General features: G+C 42.2%; 1 protein-coding gene across 2 annotated transcripts; it reads left to right on the top strand.

Annotated features, from left to right (window-relative positions):
• Positions 1–1,563: 1,563 nt before the first annotated feature.
• tnk1 (tyrosine kinase, non-receptor, 1) lies at positions 1,564–18,147 on the top strand. 2 transcript variants are annotated; one of them, XM_082977395.1, is made up of 15 exons: positions 1,564–1,865; positions 10,239–10,423; positions 10,816–10,886; positions 11,092–11,277; positions 11,568–11,720; positions 12,008–12,138; positions 12,879–13,025; positions 13,203–13,329; positions 13,559–13,705; positions 13,922–14,016; positions 14,413–14,634; positions 15,907–15,980; positions 16,174–16,676; positions 16,771–16,866; positions 17,066–18,147. In XM_082977395.1, exons 2-15 carry the CDS (start codon positions 10,261–10,263, stop codon positions 17,267–17,269), a joined length of 2,319 nt encoding a protein of 772 aa, XP_082833521.1. In that variant the 5' UTR covers positions 1,564–1,865; positions 10,239–10,260; the 3' UTR covers positions 17,270–18,147. The 2 variants fall into 2 exon arrangements, with proteins under 2 accessions (XP_082833521.1, XP_014062230.3); XM_014206755.3 differs by lacking the exon at positions 1,564–1,865 and adding an exon at positions 3,611–3,893.
• The last annotated feature ends 2,195 nt before the right edge of the window (positions 18,148–20,342 follow it).

Below are 20,342 nucleotides of genomic sequence, written 5' to 3'. Positions count from 1 at the left end.
ACAGCACCATGAACATGCTTCCTGTGAAACAAAGAGCATCTAAAGATTATGATAATTTACCCCTAAAAGGTTTCCCCTTTCATCTGTGGAGCATCTGAGGTGGATCCTGGTCCCAATTGTCAGGTGAGAAAAGGCTACAGAAAAATGTCACAAGCCTCCAGGTCACACACACTTCATGAAGTACGAGCTTTCCATGCTGTAAGCTGACACTAAGAACCTTTTGGTCAAGAATTTGCATTCTGAACCCTGTGACAGATACGTTTAAAGACAAAATGATGGTTACCACTATTCCCACATACTCATCCTCTCTAGAAACGGAATATCACATCGCAACTTGGTATCATTAGGTCATTATATTTCTCAATCCACTTGGTAAATTAATGGTAATTGGGCAATGCGTCACTCCTACAAAACCAATACAAAATATCTGATATAGCAATGATCTCTTTTCACAATAACAATGATTTTTACATGAGTCGTTATTGATACATAATCATACATTAGCATCTACAGTATGTATATATATATTATTTATTTAACTAGGTAAGTCAGTTAAGAACAAATTCTTATTTACAATGATGGGCCGACACCGGCCAAACCCTAACCAGGACGACGCTGGGCCAATTGTGCGGCCTATGGCACTCCTGATCACGGCCGATTATGATACAGCCCAGGATCGAACCAGGGTCTGTAGTAACACCTCTAGCACTGTGATGCAATACCTTAGACCGCTGCGCCACTCGGAAGCCCTTTCGGTCATTTTATATCCATGTGATAATGTCATGAAAGAGAACCAGTTTCCACTGTTTTTTAAATGAGTACACTCTTGATTGTCCTTTAAATTGAGCTTCATTCCCTTTCTATTGTGTTGTGTGTACCATACCACAAGTACAAGGAAGTGCATGCAGGGGGCACCCGACTTTGATGCAGCCTGGTTGCCCATTCAAATCGGAGGCCATGTGAGAGGCAAAAATCTAGTCAGACTGGCTAGGCAGGAGCAGACATGCACAGTAAAGAGGGAGGGAGAGAGAAAGAGTCTAGTTTCTCTACAGTACTTGAGTTATTGCTGCTGGCAAGTTTCGGCATCATTCAAACAAAACAAGCAAAAGATCAATGGAGAGAAGTACTCTGAGGCTGTTATTGATGGAATATAACAGCAATATGGTTCACTTTATGCAATGGTCACCTGCTATTCAACTATATATTTAGAATTTACAATGTCCACATTCAGGGCCCTTTGTCCACACATGAAAACATAAATAAAAGGGAGGTTCAATCACTAACGTTTTAGGCAAAGGAGAACACAGGATACAACTTACATGATATAACATAATTATTTTCATTTATAATTGATGCATAATGCGCATTCAAGTTGTTCAAAAGAGCCATGCGAATGTATGATAATTAGGCAAATGCCTATATAATTGTGGTAGTTGTGGTGTGATTGCGCAACATTATTATGTGTAATATATTATTGTTAAATAACTTACGTCATACATTATTGTAAAAAAGTGTGACGTGTAGGCGGGTGGCTGGGTTAGTGTAGCACAGGTGGACATTGAAAAGGGGTGGAGTGAAATATGAGGAAGAGAGAGCACTGTGGACAGGTAGCGTGAAACACACCAGTTGAAGTGGGGATTCTCAGATATTTTGCGATGAAATAAAACAACCGACAACACTAAGAAAACAATAATGATCATTTGTTGACGAAATGAAGAAATACAGTATGGCATGTGATGTGGATTATCTCTAGATCTATCGATCCTATTGGGAATCATTTAATTTGTTGTCGCGCATAACCGAAAGCTGGTTTCATAAATAAGCAAGATCGTGGCCCCAGTAGACTTTCGGTCATTTTATTGACGGTAAGTATTTACAACTCATCTTTGTTGAACTAGCCTTTGGCATCAATTTACCCCACCAGTCAATACAGTATATTGACAGTATTTATTCTGAAAGACAAAACAATGGCGTCCCACAACTACCGTTACAGTTAGTGGCGTTCAGTAATTCATAGGCCTACACCTTGATTTACTATCAAATCCAGTGTAACAAATGTTGCAGAGTTACTTTTAACTCTGTTGAGAAAAATGGCAATGACATTTTGATAGGCAAGAATGAATCAAGCATTTGATTTGGAGAAACGCATTTTTCTGTAAGCTACAATGCGTGCCTTATGAACCAGATAAATCAAAGCATATTTTCACATTTTTGTTCTAAACAATTTTTGTTCGAACGTCATCATGGATGATCATTTTAATGCTGACCATACACCAGCAAGCTCAACTGAGGATAAACACAGTTTGACAATGGCAGTGTTTCCCAAACCAAAGGGTGCGTGTTTTGGTTTTTGCCCTAGACCTACAGAGCTGATTGAAATAGTCAACTCAGCATTAAGATTTGATTAATAGAATCCGCTGTATAATGCTAGGGCAAAAACCAAAACATGCACCCCTTGGGGTCCCCAGGACCAAGTTTGGGAAATACTTATTTAACAAGGGTCATAGGCAAATAGTTATGTCACTGCTAAGAGAGGTTAGTGTGTATCCAGGATTGTGTGTGTGTGTGTATATATATATATATATCTCTTTCTTTCTGAAATAACTACTCAACTTCCAGACTACTTCATTGTGATTGCTTGAAGACACTCCCAGAGATTGCTTGAAGGCACTCCCTTTGTTGACTGATGTAGATTGGTGACAGTTCTGGTTGTTATGATTCAGACTGAGTCAGTCAGGCCATGCATTCTGTTAAAAGAGCCCTTCTCTATGAGGAGATGTTATCGTGAAGCTTTGTCAAACTCTCTTTTTGTTAGAATCCCAGCTTATCAGGGATCATGTGTCCAGTAGGTTTTTTCAGACTCCAGTTATCAAATCAAAGTTTATTGGTAGCGTACACAGATTTGCAGGTTTTATGGCAGGTGCAGCAAAATGCTTATGTTACTAGTTACCCCATTAGTTGGTCTTTAATTGATCGAGTGCACCCACCCAACCAGCACCAAAAGATGTAGCCTCAGTTGTAAACAAAGCCTCCCAAATGCTTAATGGACAGAGCAAATAGGCCCAAACAACCCTATAGCCACCTCTCTCTTCTAACACTCATTATCCAGTAACTGAGTGGGTTAAAGATGCATTCCTGTGTACATAAAGCTGAATAACCTCAAAGCAATGGCATGCGTGAGAAATGACCCGTGATAGGTTGCTCGCATGTTTTTACTGCAGACATGGCACAGGATTGTGACTTTCATGAGATCGTTGGGTGTGGGTTTGGGAGTTGTCCTTGGGAATCTCTTTTGACAGGAATAGTGCTTGTCCGGACTAGCCCCTTCTTGCATCTGTCTGCATCAATGTGTTTCTGTCGGTCTTTCTGTGGAAATACAAAATGGATATGGCCTTCATTTGTTAACCAAGCTACAGTCTGCATCCACATCAGGTACCCATTATCAGCAATGACATAGACATACACACATTCTATATCTCATATGTCAGACAGTTAATTTGAGATAACTGGTTTGGGTTTCCCAGAGTAGTTGACACAAGAATGTAGGCCTCTGATTCCCACCCTTCTCTGTGGTTGTTTTATAGCGGCAATTCCCTGACGCGGAAGTCCACACGCAGACAAGGACATGAAATGACGTGTGTAGTTAGATAGACGTTGAGTAGTTGTTGGAAATTACAGCTTGGCGTCACAGGTTGCGCGCCTCTTCGTGAATTGCAAAATTTGAGATGAAGACAGAGAGAAGAACTTGCGCTTCCAGTAGTCTCTGAGCAACAGATGTGTGGGCTTGCTTGCTTTGAGATTGCAAAAAAGAAGACTATTTCAAAGCTGATGTAGGAGCTGGACAAAAATACGTTACTTGATTTAAGAACCGAAGGATGGGCACCAATGTTGAGGTATGATTAGCTTTATATGGGGTAGCAGTAAACAATGAGCAAATGTATTTTGAAACTAAGTGATTAACACCCACTGGCTTATTCTTATTCTAACACACTTTCATCTTTGTTTCCTGCCCCACCCGCTCTTCCCATCCTCCATTGGTTAATTATTCTCCTCAATCATCGCCTTTCCCCTCGTCTGCTATCTTCTCATCTACACTCTGTTTCTGTAACTGGTTCTTTGTCTATGTGGACAGGGGTGATAGGATTTCCCCCAACAAATGTGATATAACAAACTTGATTCAGCTGACACTGTGACTTTGGTGCCAGGTTAAATTTATTTTGCTCATTAGGGTTGTTTTATGGTGTTGATTTGATACAAAACAAAGGTCTGTTAAGTGTTTGGCTGGTACTGAAAGCTGTCACACTCGGCTCCCTCTTGTGTTAGACAGCGCGTCAACTCAGGACTTTTATTGATGAGTTCTTGTTATGGGTGTCCATAGCGACCAGAAGAGGCCGGTATGTGAACTTAGAACATAATTACGGCAAACCGGGCTGGCTCGTTATTGAATTGAGGCTCAAAAAAGGTACTGTCTCATTTGGTTACAGCTCTTGGACTTTCTCTGATGTTCTTCCACTGAACAAAATCTGTGAATTCTCAATTCAATTATGCATAATATTCAAATGGTGAAGCTGCTGGGAATTAGCAACAAGGCAGTGCTTACGCTGTATTTTGGAATTGGCTTGAAATGCATCCTCCCGTAACTCCCTTAAGGTGATCACTTCCTGGACTGGGGAAAGCTATACCCTTGTGTACTTACCTACCCATTCTAGTTAGATCAGAAACAACTTTGACAAAGGAAGGACATATTGTTCTACTAATGGAACCGGACCATCCTGCTACATTATTTGGATCTCCATTAGCTTTTTCAGAAGCAGCAGCTACTCTTCCTGGGGTCTGCACAAAACACAATTAACAAAACACTGATGCACCCTTAAAGATTTAGAAAATAGGGGTGGAAACACCGTCTGCTCCCATTCTCAATAGTTTCTCCTCAAGGTTGTCTATACCTGGTGGCTTAACATTATTAATGGATAACAATAGTTTTCCACCTCTCCCACGCTAACTGAACTAAATTCAAAACAGCAATTCTTTTCTTTCATTATTAAAGCTTTTGTTCAAAAATATGATGGTTCAATGTTGTCGTTTCACTTCTGAGTTTTCCAACTTCACTAGTGAAATATTCATTGAAAGGATTGGCAATATCAAAAGGTTTTGTTATAAATTATCCATCAAATTCAATGAACGATGGAGATTGATTGGAGTACCTTAAATTATGGGCAGGAAACCCAAATAATTTTTCCATTGTGTTTTTTGTCTTTTATCTTGGTTTGGTAATATAATTTCTTTTTTGTTAAGTTTAGTCACAAAATGTCTGTTTACAGTATGTCAACCAATCAGCTGAGCAGCCTGACTTGTTTCCCCCCTATTTTGCATAATTTCTTTGAACAATACAATTTTTCAATTCTTCATAAATACAAGGGGCTCTAAAAATTCTCACAGTTAATTTCTTAACAGGTGTGTGCTTGTCAACAATGGGCATGAATCATTTTACAAATACTTCCAGTGCTGTATCTGGATTCATTTTCTCATGCACATCAGACCAACAGTCCTGAGAACATTTTGTATGATCTCTTATACATTACTTTAGGTGCAAACTTTGTCAATTTGGCTTTTCTTGTTATTGCCTGAATGTTATGGTCACTGCAGCCAATGAGAACTGATATTGCTTTGGAGCAGAGCTCTGCAGTATTAGTAAAGAAATGATCAATACAAGTGGATGTCACCTATCCAACACTATTTGTATGCACTCCAGTTGGTTGAGTGATAACCTGGGTCATATTACAGGCATTAGTCCCAATTAGAAGCTTCATCTTGAGAGGACAGCTAGTTGCTAACCAGTCAATGTTCAGGTCACCCAGAAAATAGACCTCTCTGTTAACATCACACACACATGATCAAGCATTGCACACACATTATTCAAATACTGACTGATAGCACTTGGTGGCCTATAGCAACACTCCAAAATAATAGGCTTTAGATGAGGCAGGTGAACTTACAAGAACAACACTTCAACAACATTGGACATGAGATCCTCTAAGCTTAAGTGTAATATGGCTCTGAACATATACAGCAACAACTCCCGCATTGGAATTTCTGTCTTTTCTGTAAATGTTTCCTTGGGAGCAATTTCCAAATGCCTGAAGCCACCATGTTCATCTGTACAAACAATAGTACGCAAGTATAAACACCATGGGACCACGCAGCCGTCATGCCGCTCAGGAAGGAGATGTATTCTGTCTCCTAGAGATGAACGTACTTTGGTGCGAAAAATGCAAATCAATCCCAGAACAACAGCAAAGGACCTTGTGAAGATGCTGGAGGAAACAGGCACAAAAGTATCTATATCCACAGTAAAACGAGTCCTATATCGACATAACCTGAAAGGCTGCTCAGCAAGGAAGAAGCTACTGCTCCAAAACCGCCATAAAAAAGCCAGACTATGGTTTGCAACTGCACATGGGGACAAAGATCATACTTTTTGGAGAAATGTCCTCTGGTCTGATGAAACAAAAATGGAACTGTTTAGCCATAATCACCATCGTTATGTTTGGAGGAAAAGGGGGATGCTTGCAAGCCGAAGAACACCATCACAACTGTGAAGCACGGGGGTGGCAGCATCATGTTGTGGGGGTGCTTTGCTGCAGGAGGGACTGGTGCACTTCACAAAATAGATGGCATCATGAGGCTGGAAAATTATGTGGATATATTGAAGCAACATCTCAAGACATCAGTCAGGAAGTTAAAGCTTGGTCGCAAATGGGTCTTCCAAATGGACAATGACCCCAAGCATACTTCCAAAGTTGTGGCAAAATCGCTTAACAAAGTCAAGGTATTGGAGTGGCCATCACAAAGCCCTGACCTCAATCCTATAGAAAACATGTGGGCAGAACTGAAAAAGCGTGTGCGAGCAAGGAGGCCTACAAACCTGACTAAGTTACACCAACTCTGTCAGGAGGAATGGGCCAAAATTCACCCAACTTATTGTGGGAAGTTTGTGGATGGCTACCCAAAACGTTTGACCCAAGTTAAACAATTTAAAGGCAATGCTACCAAATACTAATTGAGTGTATGTAAACTTCTGACCCACTGGGAATATGATGAAAGAAATAAAAGCTATAATAAATCATTCTCTCTACTATTATTCTGACATTTCACATTCTTAAAATAAAGTGGTGATCCTAACTGACCTAAAACGGAATTTTTATTAGGATTAAATGTCAGGAATTGTGAAAAATTGAGTTTAAATGTATTTGGCTAAGGTGTATGTAAACTTCCAACTTCAACTGTACTTTTGTGTATATGTAGTGTATATGTAGTGTATATCATCATTACACTTGTAACAACTTAAGCATTATGACTTCTATTCAAACTTCTATTCAAGCAAATAAACCCAGCATAGCAAATGAACCAATATTTTACGTTTACCAAAAACGAGACACTCACGAAACGACGAAAAAAACACCACATGCTGGGAGAAAGATTTTCTGCTGAGTTGGGCCTCCCTCTTCCTATTTCTTTTTGGTAACATCTAAAGGATGATCAAAGGAAATTGGATGCACCTGAGCTCAATTTGGAGTGTCATAGCAAAGGGGTGTGAGTACTTACACTACCGTTTTCGAACACCTACTCATTCAAGGGTTTTTCTTTATTTTTACTCTTTTCTACATTGTAGAATAATAGTGAAGACATCAACACAATGAAATAACACACATGGAATCATGTAGTGACCAAAAAAGTGTTCAACAAATCAAAATATATTTAGCCACCCTTTGCCTTGATGACAGCTTTGCACACTTTTGACATTCTGTCATCAAGCTTCATGAGGTACAGTAGTTATCTGGAATGCATTTCAATTAACAGGTGTGTCTTGTTAAAAGTTAATTTGTGGAATTTCTTTCCTTAATGCTTTTGAGCCAATCAGTTTTGTTGTGACACAGTAGGGCCCTATTTGGTAAAAGAACAAGTCCATATTATGACAAGAACAGCTCAAATAAGCAAAGAGAAATGACAGTCCATCATTACTTTAACACACGAAGGTCAGTCAGTACGAGAACATTTCAAGAACTTTGAAAGTTTCTTCAGGTGACCAAAAACCATGGAGCTTTGATGAAACTGGCTCTCATGAGGACCGCCACATGAATGGAAAACCCAGAGTTACCTCTGCTGCAGAGGATAAGTTCATTAGAGTTAACTGCACCTCAGATTGCAGCCCAAATAAATGCTTCACAGAGTTCAAGTAACAGACACATCTCAACATCAACTGTTCAGAGGAGACTGTGTGAATCAGGCCTTAATGGTCGGATTGCTGCAAAGAAACCACTACTAAAGGACACCAATACGAAGAAGTGACTTGCTTGGGCCAAGAAACACGAGCAATGGACATTAGACCAGGGGAAATTTGTAATTTGGTCTGGAGTCCAAATCACTGTCTTTGGGACACGGTGTGGGTGAACGGATCTCCGTATGTTTATTTCCCACTGTAAAGCATAGAGGTGGTGTTATGGTGTGGGGGTGCTTTGCTGGTGACACTGTCAACAGGACAATGACCCAACACACCTCCAGGCTGTTTAAGGACTATTTGACCAAGAAGAAGCGTGATGTAGTGCTGCATCAGATAACCTGGCCTCCATAATACCCTGACCTCAACCAAATTGAGGTGGTTTGGGATCAGTCGGACCGCGAAGTGAAGAAAAAGCAGCCAACAAGTACTCAGCATATGCGGGAACTCCTTCAAGACTGTAGGAAAAGCATTCCAGGTAAAGCTGGTGAGAGAATTCCAAGAGTGTGCAAAGCTGTCAAGGCAAAAGGTGGCTATTTGAAGAATCTCAAATAAAAAATGTTGATTTAACACTTTTTTTGGTTACTACATGATTCCATACGTGTTATTTTCTAGTTTTGATGTCTTCACTATTATTCTACAATGTAGGAAAAAATAAAGAAAAACCCTTGGATGAGTAGGTGTTCTAAAACCTTTGATAGTGTATGTACATGAGATATTTCATCAGTAAATTAGCTAAAATTCTGAAGACATGTTTTCACTTCGTCATTATGCGGTATTGTGTGTAGATGGGTGAGAATCTAAAATGAATTTAATGTGGAATAAGTCAAGGGGTATGAATACTTTCTGAAGGCACTCTAATATGGTAAAATGAATAAATACATTGTTTATCAGGTCTGTGGGATGTTAGGCTGAAGCTACTGACCCTGAAGCTTGGCTCTCTCATTCCTCCCAGCCTTTAGGGAGGGAGGCTGGACAATGAGCTTGTGTCCCCACGCTCTCTGGCAGCTTTCATAGCTAGGATGAGTTATTTCCACCTCTGGCGCACAGCTTTAGAGAAGTCCTCGTTGAGGAAGATGTTGGTTCCTCTCAATTTCTTAGCTCTCTCCAGAACAGCCGTCTTGTTCTTGAACCTTAGGAACTTGACGACTATCAGTCTGAGTCTGTCACCTGGGCTGGTTACAGGTGTTCCAGACCTGTGGGTGTGGCTCCACCTCAATCTTCCTATGATCCATCTGCAGCTTTTCGTGATAATTCTTCTCACATTCTCCTCAGAATCCATCCATGCTTCATGATTCACAGACAGTGGCTCAGCCTTCTCACATTCTCCTCAGAATCCATCCATGTCTCATGATTCACAGACAGTGGCTCAGCCTTCTCACATTCTCCTCAGAATCCATCCATGCTTCATGATTCACAGACAGTGGCTCAGCCTTCTCACATTCTCCTCAGAATCCATCCATGCCTCATGATTCACAGACAGTGGCTCAGCCTTCTCACATTCTCCTCAGAATCCATCCATGTCTCATGATTCACAGACAGTGCTGATGTCATCTCGAGAGGACTTAGTTTTTTTCCATCTTGCCGCAAGTCTCTTTCAGGACACCCACCTCTCCCTGGGAGAACTGCAAACGGTTCTGAAGGTCCTGGATCTCTGGTCAGATCGTCCATTCTTTTGTTAGTTGAGTTCACCAGTATTTGTAAAAAGTTCTTAAAGCTATTTTCTTGTTGCTGTAACAATTGCTTGTAGATATATTTTTGTTGATTTTGAAAGGTCTCGCACCTGTGATCGCGAAATACTGTCCTCTCCATTACTCCAACCTTTATCTTTGGGTGGCATGATGGTAGCAACAGGCTAATTCCGGTACTCCACAAAATTCCAGCCAGCACCACTGACAAGGCCGATTGGAAACGGCACCTTTACATGACTCTTCCCCTCCATCTTCTTTCACCCCACTAGTGCTGTGGTGTCCTGTAGGGTCATGCTGATGGACCAGGACACTCAGTGGCTGTACCACCTCCTGGCCGAGGTCCAGTTGGAGAGGTTCTACCTGCGTGTCCGGGACGGACTCAACATCACACGCATAGAGCACTTCGACTATGTCAAGGAGTCTGACCTCGAGCAGATCGGCATCAGCAAACCAGGTCAGTGCTCGACACAGTTGCCTCCAAATTATTCGTATCAGCGTTTTGCTGTTTTGACCGGATGGTATACAGTTACGGATTAAAGTGACTTTTCGTAGTAATTTAGGCAGAAGGTTAGGATAATTAACGCAGCAGGTTAGGGGAATTGGGTTAAGGTTAGGAAAACGGTTAGTATTAGCTAAAATACAAAAATTCTAAGTGACACAAACTTGATTATTTATTTTGTTACCATAGCGGTATACCATCTAGCCACAAGCAAACTATTCTCCATGTTGGCACTACCAGTAGATTAGTGGGTTACGGTAGAAGTGAGTTGTAAGTGCTGTTGATCTATTTTGATTTATGATCTATGGTCATTTGTTCTGATTCTAAGTGTATTTGTTGACATGTAGGACAGAGAAGATTATGGGATGCTGTGAAACGGTACAAGATCACCATGAGACCAAAGTCATGGATCACCAAGGTAAGACATGAACACCACCTCCCACAATGTATTTCTTTGAAGATTGTTATTTTTTTATTTGAGAGATATATATATATATATATATATATATATATATATATATATATATATATATATATATATATATATATATATATATATATATATATATATATATATATATATATATATATATATATATATATATATAATTTTATTCTCCCAGGTCTTCAGTGGCCGTGGTCCGGAGGGCGGTGACCAATGGGGCAGTATGGGGCAGGGCCAGGAAACAGGAGGGCGGGCACTCACCTGTCTGATCCAGGACAGTGAACTATCTCTAGGGGAGAAGCTGGGCATGGGCTCCTTCGGTGTGGTGAAGAGGGGAGAGTGGCAGACCCCCACTGGGAGAGTGGTGAGTGTTTCTAGTGGGACACTATTTCCTTTTTTTGTAAAATTATTATTTAAAAAAAAAATGTACTCACCAAGTCCAATGTTATTAATGTAGATATGCAGCAGTACTAGTGAAAAGCCAGAGCTAGGTTTCCTGTTTAGAAGACACACAGGGCAAGATATCTTAAAGATCAATAGAAATTGCATTACAGTATGTTCCCGATCAATAGATTATAATGCAATTTCTATCCCAAATGCTATTAATCAGTACACCTGACTCATCCATCCTTCTCCTTTCTGTTGCCGTGACAGCTGCCAGTGGCGGTGAAGACTCTGAGGAGTAGCCTGTCCAGACAGACGGACACGCTGACAGACTTCCTCCAGGAGGTGACCACCATGCAGTCTCTAGACCACCCAAACATCATCCGCCTCTACGGAGTGGTGCTCACACAGCCCCTTAAGATGGTGAGACTGCCATATTCTTTCCATCCTCTGAAAGATGGAGTATAAAACATATTTAGTATTTCTCATATTTCTACATTGAAATCCTGTCTCATTTCATTCCAGGGCCCAATAGGCTAATATTCTAATCGGAAGATTAAAAAAATAAAATAAAAATGTTATTCAAAGAAACATTCAGTGGTCATTCAGATGTTATGTTTATCACAGAATTCACTTAGGGAATTTGAGGGGGGAAAGTAAAATCCTCAGAGCAAAGAAGTCCCTTTAAAACCGTTTTATCTTTCCCCCAGGTGACAGAGGTGGCATGTCTGGGATCCCTGTATGACACGCTGCGCTCTCGTCAGTACGAGTACCCCCTGGCGCGCCTCTGGCTCTTCGCCACCCAGATAGCAATGGGCATGGAGTACCTGGAGAGTCGCAGGTGAGACACGAAACAGTCCCACTCTACAGACTACAACCACAGATAGAACAATGAGACCGATATTTCACTGGATGTATAAATGTGAAGCATGCGCTTGGTCCACTTACTACCACATATGGTGGTGAGAGGAAGCCTAGTGGCCGGCAGTGGGAGAAGATGGAACGAGATGGATTTTGGCCGACATTCTGCTAATACATTTGATCTCGATACCGTTTTCTGTTCCCAAAACTAGAATTGGTTACAAACAGTGTGGACTAAGTTTTGTAGACTTAACCCTTTGCCAAAGTTGTAAAAAATAGTGTTGTTTAGAAGGAGTGCAAAGGCGACTTGAGTTATTGCACACGCACACTTCAGAGTAGGCATTCCCTAATGGAAATATGCAAATGTCTGCTAGAATTCTGCAATAGGATCTCGCTAGCTTGCGCTTGGCTCTGCCCAACTCCTTGCTTGTTCTGCCCACTATGACTTGTTTGTTCCCATTTGAAACAACGGGCTGTGGTCTATCTTGGTTTAGTTATAAAAACTCTTTGCTACAACCACATATGCCAGTTTAACCACTAACTTTACTGTAACCCTCACCGTAACCCTAAATGTAAACAATTCCTCTGACCAACGTAATACATTTCCTGAAAGCCAATCAAATTTGACCAGAGGCGGATGAAGACACTTCTAACCAATGAAAACCCAGTATCATTTGTGGTTTTGGCTGGTAAAGCGTGCCTGTGTTATATCTCCTCCAGGTTCATTCACAGGGATCTGGCTGCCCGGAACGTTCTGCTGGCATCCAGGGAGATGGTGAAGATCGGGGACTTTGGGCTGATGAGGGGCCTGAGTCAGGAGAAGGACCACTACATTATGACAGCCCACAGACGCATCCCCTTTGCCTGGTGAGCTGAGGAGGAAACATCAAGGAGTGTGTGGGGGGGAAATGTTATTTGCAAGTCATTGATTGTTTAGCAGTGTAACCTAATGGAAGCCGATGTGGAGATATCACTACTGTGGGATTTTCTTTGCTGAATTATTGTCAGTTTGTATTAATTCCATCTCTCTCTTGCGCCCTCCAGGTGTGCCCCAGAGAGTCTGCGTTTGGGCTCCTTCACCCATTCCTCTGACGTGTGGATGTTTGGGGTCCTCCTCTGGGAGATGTTCACCTATTGTGAGGAGCCTTGGCTGGGGCTATCTGGCAGACAGGTATGTGTAGAAAAGTTTTGAAATTGAGTGTGGAGACAGTTTTGTACACCTTTAAGGTAAACCATGACTCAGAACGACTCAAGGCTCCAAGCATCTGTACGACTACTGAAATATTTGAGCCCTTTGTACCCAAAAACTTCAGTATTTCGTGTGACCACAAAAATATTCAATATCTCTACATTGCAATGTCTTTGTCGTTAAACGTTCCTCTCTTCTTTTCTCTCCTCAGATCCTGTGGAGGGTGGAGCGGGAGGGAGAGCGTATGGAGAGACCCCCTGACTGTCCTCAGGAACTCTACTCTGTCATGAGGAAGTGTTGGGCCTGCACCCCATCCGACCGACCCACTTTCTCCCAGCTCACCACTCTGGTGGCAGAGGTAACAGACTACACATTTCAATGTACATTTGTTATGCACTGTATACTCAGCAAAACGTGCACCCGGGGGGCCCCAGGACTGAGTTTGGTGTACTCTGCTCTAATCCAGTTGTTCCTAAACATGTTTACTTTTTAAGCATGACGGCAGTGACAAAAATACAGGCCATTTTCACTTTGAGACGTGCTTAAATAGTTTTCCCCTCCTCCCTCTATCCAGGCTCAGCCTATAGAGGTGCGTGCTGTGAGGGACTTTGCGGAACCTAGGAAACTCACTCTGCTATCCAACGACCTAGTGACCGTCATAGACCATGGGTGAGTGAGGGATAGGAAGAAAGGGAACATTTATGGACACAAAGAAGAATGGGTTAATTTGTTAAACCTGCTCCTTCAAAGAGCTCCACTCATGAACCGCATTCCAACCCTGATTGGATGGTTAACCCTAATCCTCACATTCTTGCCCCCTTGTGGTAATTCTTGAGAGGGGGGTATTATCAAATTCTTTATCATGAAAATCTTACAATTACCCGATGCTCTCTCTGCTTTTCTTAACTTGGCTAACACTACATTATGCAGAGTCTTGTGTAAAAGTGTCAAGAGGGTTGTTAAGGATTTATAAGCAGTTTATTTTTAGTTAAGTCTATAAGTCAGTATAAACAGTTGAAATTGTACGATGGTCACTGGTTTCTTAATGTGATTCTTCCCCTGTAGTCTGGAGCTGTGTGAGTGGAAGGGTCAGAACCAGAGGACCCTGATGGTGGGCTGGTTCCCCCCGAGCCTGGCTGCCCCCAGCAGCACTCCTACTCCTCCCGCTGCCCCTGGTCCTCCTGCCTCCAGCCTCATCTCTCCCCCTCTGAAGGGCAGTCTGCAGCACACAGGGCATGGAGACACCCACCCCGACCGTAGCTGGGGCACCCCGGAGCGCCTCGATGAGTCAGTCAAGTTTTAATTAGGTTTCGATAAGGCTTGGATAATGTTTTGCTGCTGGGGCTTAATCATGCTGTATGCTAATCTTGGTTCCTGCATTCAACAGCGCTGTTTTCTTGCAATGTTTGACAATGATGAGTTGGTTAAGGCAGAAACCACCTGCAGGAGGGTCATAGCTGGTGAATTAACCACCTTCCACTTAGTATTCAGCACTTTTCTTTTGTAAACATTCCACCATGAGGTAATGTAACAACCTACTCAACCCATGGCTATATTATAAATGTAGTAGGACTTTGAACCTTTGAGTATACATCCCATGACCAATGTTCCCTTTAAATGTTTATCACTGAGGAAATTTCAGGTCTGCTGAGCGCAAACTGTAGGCCTACAGAGACTTTTGAAAAGAAACATTCAGGGCTTGACAATAACCTGTTAATCCACTTGTCCTGTGACTGAAAATGTTGTTTGATGCAAGAATCCATTTAAAAAATAAATCATTATTCCCATACAATTATGACAGAGAATCAGACAAATTATGCTACCCTCTGCCTATTGGCTACTTATGCTACCCTCTGCCTATTGGCTTCTTATTAAAGCCTGTCTCAAAATACAACACTGCCCCTTTAAGACAAAAAAAAAGCTCTTTACTTGACTCACTTTTAAAAGTTTTGTGCTCTTGTAGGAAGCAATCACTCCCCTATTGCTGACTACACATCATCTATAACTGGGCTAATAACTGACTAACTAGCAAAGGATATTAACAAAATGTACACACATGACTTCATGCAGTTCACGCTTTGATCTCAAAACAAGCGCATCTACTCACGACCGCTCATGCTGTAAACACAGTCCAGTTCAAAGTGAATGGCACAGATCCATATATGGCAATTGTCTATTTGCATATAGGCCTACTGCAGCTCTGATTCGTTATGGAGCGCCGGTCTGTAGAGTGCGGGCCTGAGTCGTGCATGTCAATGCAGTAGAATTCTACTCAGATGCGTTCTGCCTACAACAACATCTCTTGCATAGATAGTTTTGCATACTAACTATTGCGTAGTTTGTTTTGGTATGTTGCATTGAAAGTGGCTAATATTGCATTGATTCGATCACAATTGCCACAGTAAAGGGAAATGTTGATAGTGTTAACTGACGGGGAAAACTCTAGAAAGTTGAATCTTGTGCTTCTCTGTGCACGCTGATATTTCTTCTGCGCGCACTCAGCTTAGAGGCTGTGACCAGTGTGTGTTTACCTGTGTTTTGTTATCTGACCTTTTTCAGGAGCGTAAACTGGAGGAGCAGCCCAGCAAACAGAGGTCGAGAGGAAGAGGGCTCCAACTTACAGAAAATGTCAGGTAACGACGTCAAGCAGAGCTCTTTGATCAACATATGGCTGATACGAACATGTTATCCATGTTCTACTAGCATTGAGAGCAACGGGTCTGAAGTTCGATACCAACTAGGGATAACCACCCCCCAACATGCTGTATACTGTACATATTTTGTGCACAATAAATATGTTTAATAGAACTATCCCTCTGTCCCCAGGTATGACCAGGAGTCTGGAGTCTGTCCTGAGCGATCCCCAGAGCTGGACTCAGACGGTAGTAGGGGTCAGGGTGGACCCCCGTCGTGGACCCATCCCCGCCATGGTGGGGATGCAGCAGGACATCCGTAGGTTCAGCGACGCCAGCATCACCCCCCCGGCTCGCCCGCCCCCACCCAACCCCAAAAACTTCAAGATCCACCAGGTGGTGAGCCGAGATCAGAGGCCTACTGCAAATCCAGCCCCAGGCACCTCATGGCCTCCACAGCCTCCAGCACATCCACAGCAGCAGATGCTACAGCCAGCCCAGCCTCAGCCCCAACCACCGCAGACCATGGGAGGAAGCAATCTGGGCAAGATGGCCCACATGGCACGGTCAACACCAGCACTGGATAACATTGGGGACAAGGAGAGGGATCAAGAAAAGGAGAGGGTGGCGAGGGAACGAGAGAGGGAGAGGTACCCGCCTCAAGTGCAACGCACTAGGGAAGCCGTCATAGCACAGGTATGGAATGGATGTAGGGTCTTTAGTTCTTGAGGTGTTAGACCGTTCAGGCTCTTTAATTGGTCTAATTTACTAAGGTATTCTGATTGGTCAGGTCATGGAGGCGGTGCATGGAGTAACCAATGAGGAGGTTCGTAACGCACTTCGCCGCAATGAGTGGAACCCTGTAAGGGCCCAGCAACAACTCAAGGTAAGACAGAATTTCTCTTATAATTCTTATGTAATAATTCTGAAATAATGCATATTTTATTTAAATATACTTCAAATGTATTCTCCATTGACCCAACGTAGTTAACTAAGAATACTAAAATGAAGTATTTGGATCGGTGTTTATGTAATTAATACTAAATATGATGCCCCAACCTCACTTAACTCTCTCCTCTCCTCAGATGGAGCAGCTGTACTCTCTGAGCCTGTGTTCTCGTGATGACTGCGTCATGATCCTGTCCCGCTACCAGTGGAATCTACAGCAGGCCAGTCGCTACCTGATCAGAATGGTACGGGAGGACAGGACTGGAGGAGGAGAGAGGAAGAGGAAGGATGGAGAGAGAGGGACACCCCCTGCTGCCATGGAGAGACGGGGAGGAGTATGAGAGCTGGAGGGATGCTGGAAACAACGGACAATAAAGCTTTACAACATTTAAGAGGAACTGACAAGGAATTTTAGGAATTAAATAGATGGGAGGAGGATAAAAAAGGAATTGAATATATATGGAGTGAACCATAAAGATGTTAGTCTTTCAATTCTATTTTTATCCTTTTTTACAGTTCTGTAAACTATTTTTTTGTGACAAACTGCCACATCCTCTCTGTTCTCAAAAATAGTTGTATCATGATGAATTTGTATATATTGTGTTAGCATTGATTTTATATTTGTTGAGTAAATTGTTGATACAAAATGTGCATGAGCTAGTGGTGTACATGTGGCTCATGCCCCTCAATTTTACACCAAGTCATTAGAGCTGGGATGTCGTAGAATCAAGAGGATACACAGTGTGATGTCATTTCCTTTCACAGGAAGTGTTTGGCATTTCTCACCTTGACTTCCTAATTGACCTCTGGTTGTGAGCTTCTCATTATGCTGTCTATAAAACGACAGCAGGAGCTGGTTACATGGGGCTGGAGAATCCAGCACTACTATGGAGGGAGATGGCCTTATGTTAACCTGTACTTCAGCATGCTTCCAGCAAGGGGGAGTAATGAGAACACCTCCCTTATGTTGTGAATCTGCCTTACTCCTTTCAGGCCCCCCTGGCACTTTGCCACTACTATTTTGTGTTTGAGGTTTGAACCGTCAACCTAGTGACCAGGACCTCTTTAAAATCAAGCACGAATCTGTGTAATTGAGATTGACATCACAATAAATGAATTGATTATGCTTTGAAACCACAAGACAATTTCCCATTGAGCCGAAATATGTAACCGTGAATGCAGGAAAATAGATAAAATACCCTTTTTTTAAAGCCTATAACCTATCGGATTGACTCTCAGCCTAAAATATAGACCACTGCACATGTATCAACCATTGTATTTCATATTAGAACTTGGGGTGTCACGTTCACAGATGAATGCCGACACAAAGTGTTTGAACCCAGGTCTGTTTGGGATCGGGGCATCTGTCTCTCGCTCTCTCCTGTATTCCTAGTGTAATTTATTTGTTCATGGGGTGAGTATGAAGTTGACTCTCTATGCCAGGGTTAGGCAACCCTGGTCCTGGAGTGCTGCAGCAGTTCATCTATTTGTTATAACTGACATGGAAGACCAGGTGTGTTGAATTTAGGCAATCACTGAACTGATCAATTAATTAGTTCAGTGTGGTGCCTACTGTACATGTAATTATGACAATCCTGCTGTACCTGCAGCACTCCAGGAACAAGGTTTCCTACCCTGCATTATGCATTATTTGGGGAAAGTGTTTTGTATTAGGTCAAACAATTATTCTTTGTGGTAAATAGAGCAGTTTTGGATCTGTAGTTTTACACTAGCGCCGAGATTCAGTATGTCAGAAGTTCTAGGCACTGCAGCTTTTGTGGTGGATTGAGATGCAGCCCATGCAACAACAAAAAACATCTAGCTTTAAAGGCAATTGCTGACTGAGCCAACATATGCAGTGTTTACCGGGAATAGGATTTGCCTTTCAAAAAGGCAATGTCAAAACCTGCGATTGGATTGAATCCTGGCCTAGGTTTTGTGAGTGCCAGAGACAGCTAGGCCACTGAGGGTGGGGTGGAGAGCAGTGTTTATGAAGCCATGTTAAATAAATGACATGTGTTACTAAGTGGAAAAATGTATCCTGCCTTACAGGCTTTTCTTCTCTCTTTCACCAGTCTCCGCCCAACATTTTTTAAAGTCATGGGCCCAATTCCATTATTTCCCCTAGTCTTCTTCCCTAGCTCCTACGTTGCTATCTGTAATTATGTTTGATGTTATTGCACACTTTTACATCTAAGGTGTTTGGTGCAGTATTTCGGAAGTAAAATATGCAAAGTGTTGTCTTAAAGTCGGAGCTGCTGGGCAGGTCTGTCTCACTGTCTATGCTATTGGATAGAGGGCAATCACCACAGCTGTTCACCCCATGTTAGTGGGCAAATGGACATCATCAAATCAAATTCCAACCCATTTAGCCGTTGTGATGTACGGATGTTCCCAACTCAATTTTAGACGAGACTGACTTTATGACCAAAATAATCCTATTTACACTTTGTAGTCAATTTTGGCACTAGAATAACTGATTCATATGGATGCTGTTTTCAAAGGTATTCCTTGCTTCTTAAAGGCAGTCACTCTTAAAAGTAGTCCATTTAGTTCTGTGTCAATTTTAAAGCTACAAACAGATGTGCAACTTGTATGAAGGCACTGGCTGGCTCATGGCTTGGATCCCTGCCTTGCAAAACCAAGAGGTTTTGGGTTCTGTCGATGTCTCACACATGAAAATAAGTACAATTTATGTGGAGGCAGTAGCTCTGGGGTTTGGTCCCTCCCTTGTAACCCAAAGGTTTTTGGTTCAATCTCATCTCTTCTGCAACTGTTGATGTCAAACATAGAAATGTCAAATAAAAAATGTTAAGGAGTCTGTAGCTCCCATCCAAGAGGTTATGGGTTTGATCCTTGTCCTTTATAGACTACTGCAATTGTCAAATGTACAAAGAAAAGTGTAAGAAGGGTGAAGGAGTCTGTTGCTCTGGTGTAAAGATCTCGACCCATAAGCACGGGGTTGTAGGTTCGAACCTGGCACTGGAGCATGGTTATGTAGACAACATGGACTCCTGGTCAGTGAGCCATGGCTACAAAGATGGCTGAAGGGTGCAACATGTAGGGGGGGTTAAATCCTGGGGTTCCCCCATGCAATTCCAAAACAGTAATGAGCAGTGGTTATGGGGGAAAATTCCCAGAAAAAGGTGGATTCTTAAATACAGGTATGCTTGATTCAAAAATGGAAGTAGCCACCTTTTTCAGGAAATTTCCCCCATAACTGCTGCTTTCCAAGTATCAACCCCGATTAGTCTTCCAACCACCGCAAAGTCAACACAACCACACTCAAGTGCCAAGGCTGGGATCTAACCCACATCAGGATTCAGAGGCAAGCTCCTTACACCTGTGCCACTTATTCCTTCACACATTTCTTCCTGGTCAGAAGCAGAACCCACAACTTCATAGATGAAAAGT

Source organism: Salmo salar, chromosome 07 (assembly GCF_965601325.2).
Source record: "Salmo salar chromosome 07, fSalSal1, whole genome shotgun sequence".
Taxonomy (NCBI): domain Eukaryota; kingdom Metazoa; phylum Chordata; class Actinopteri; order Salmoniformes; family Salmonidae; genus Salmo; species Salmo salar.
Note: the sequence above shows the minus strand (reverse complement) of the source record. Positions and strands in the feature narration are given on the sequence as shown.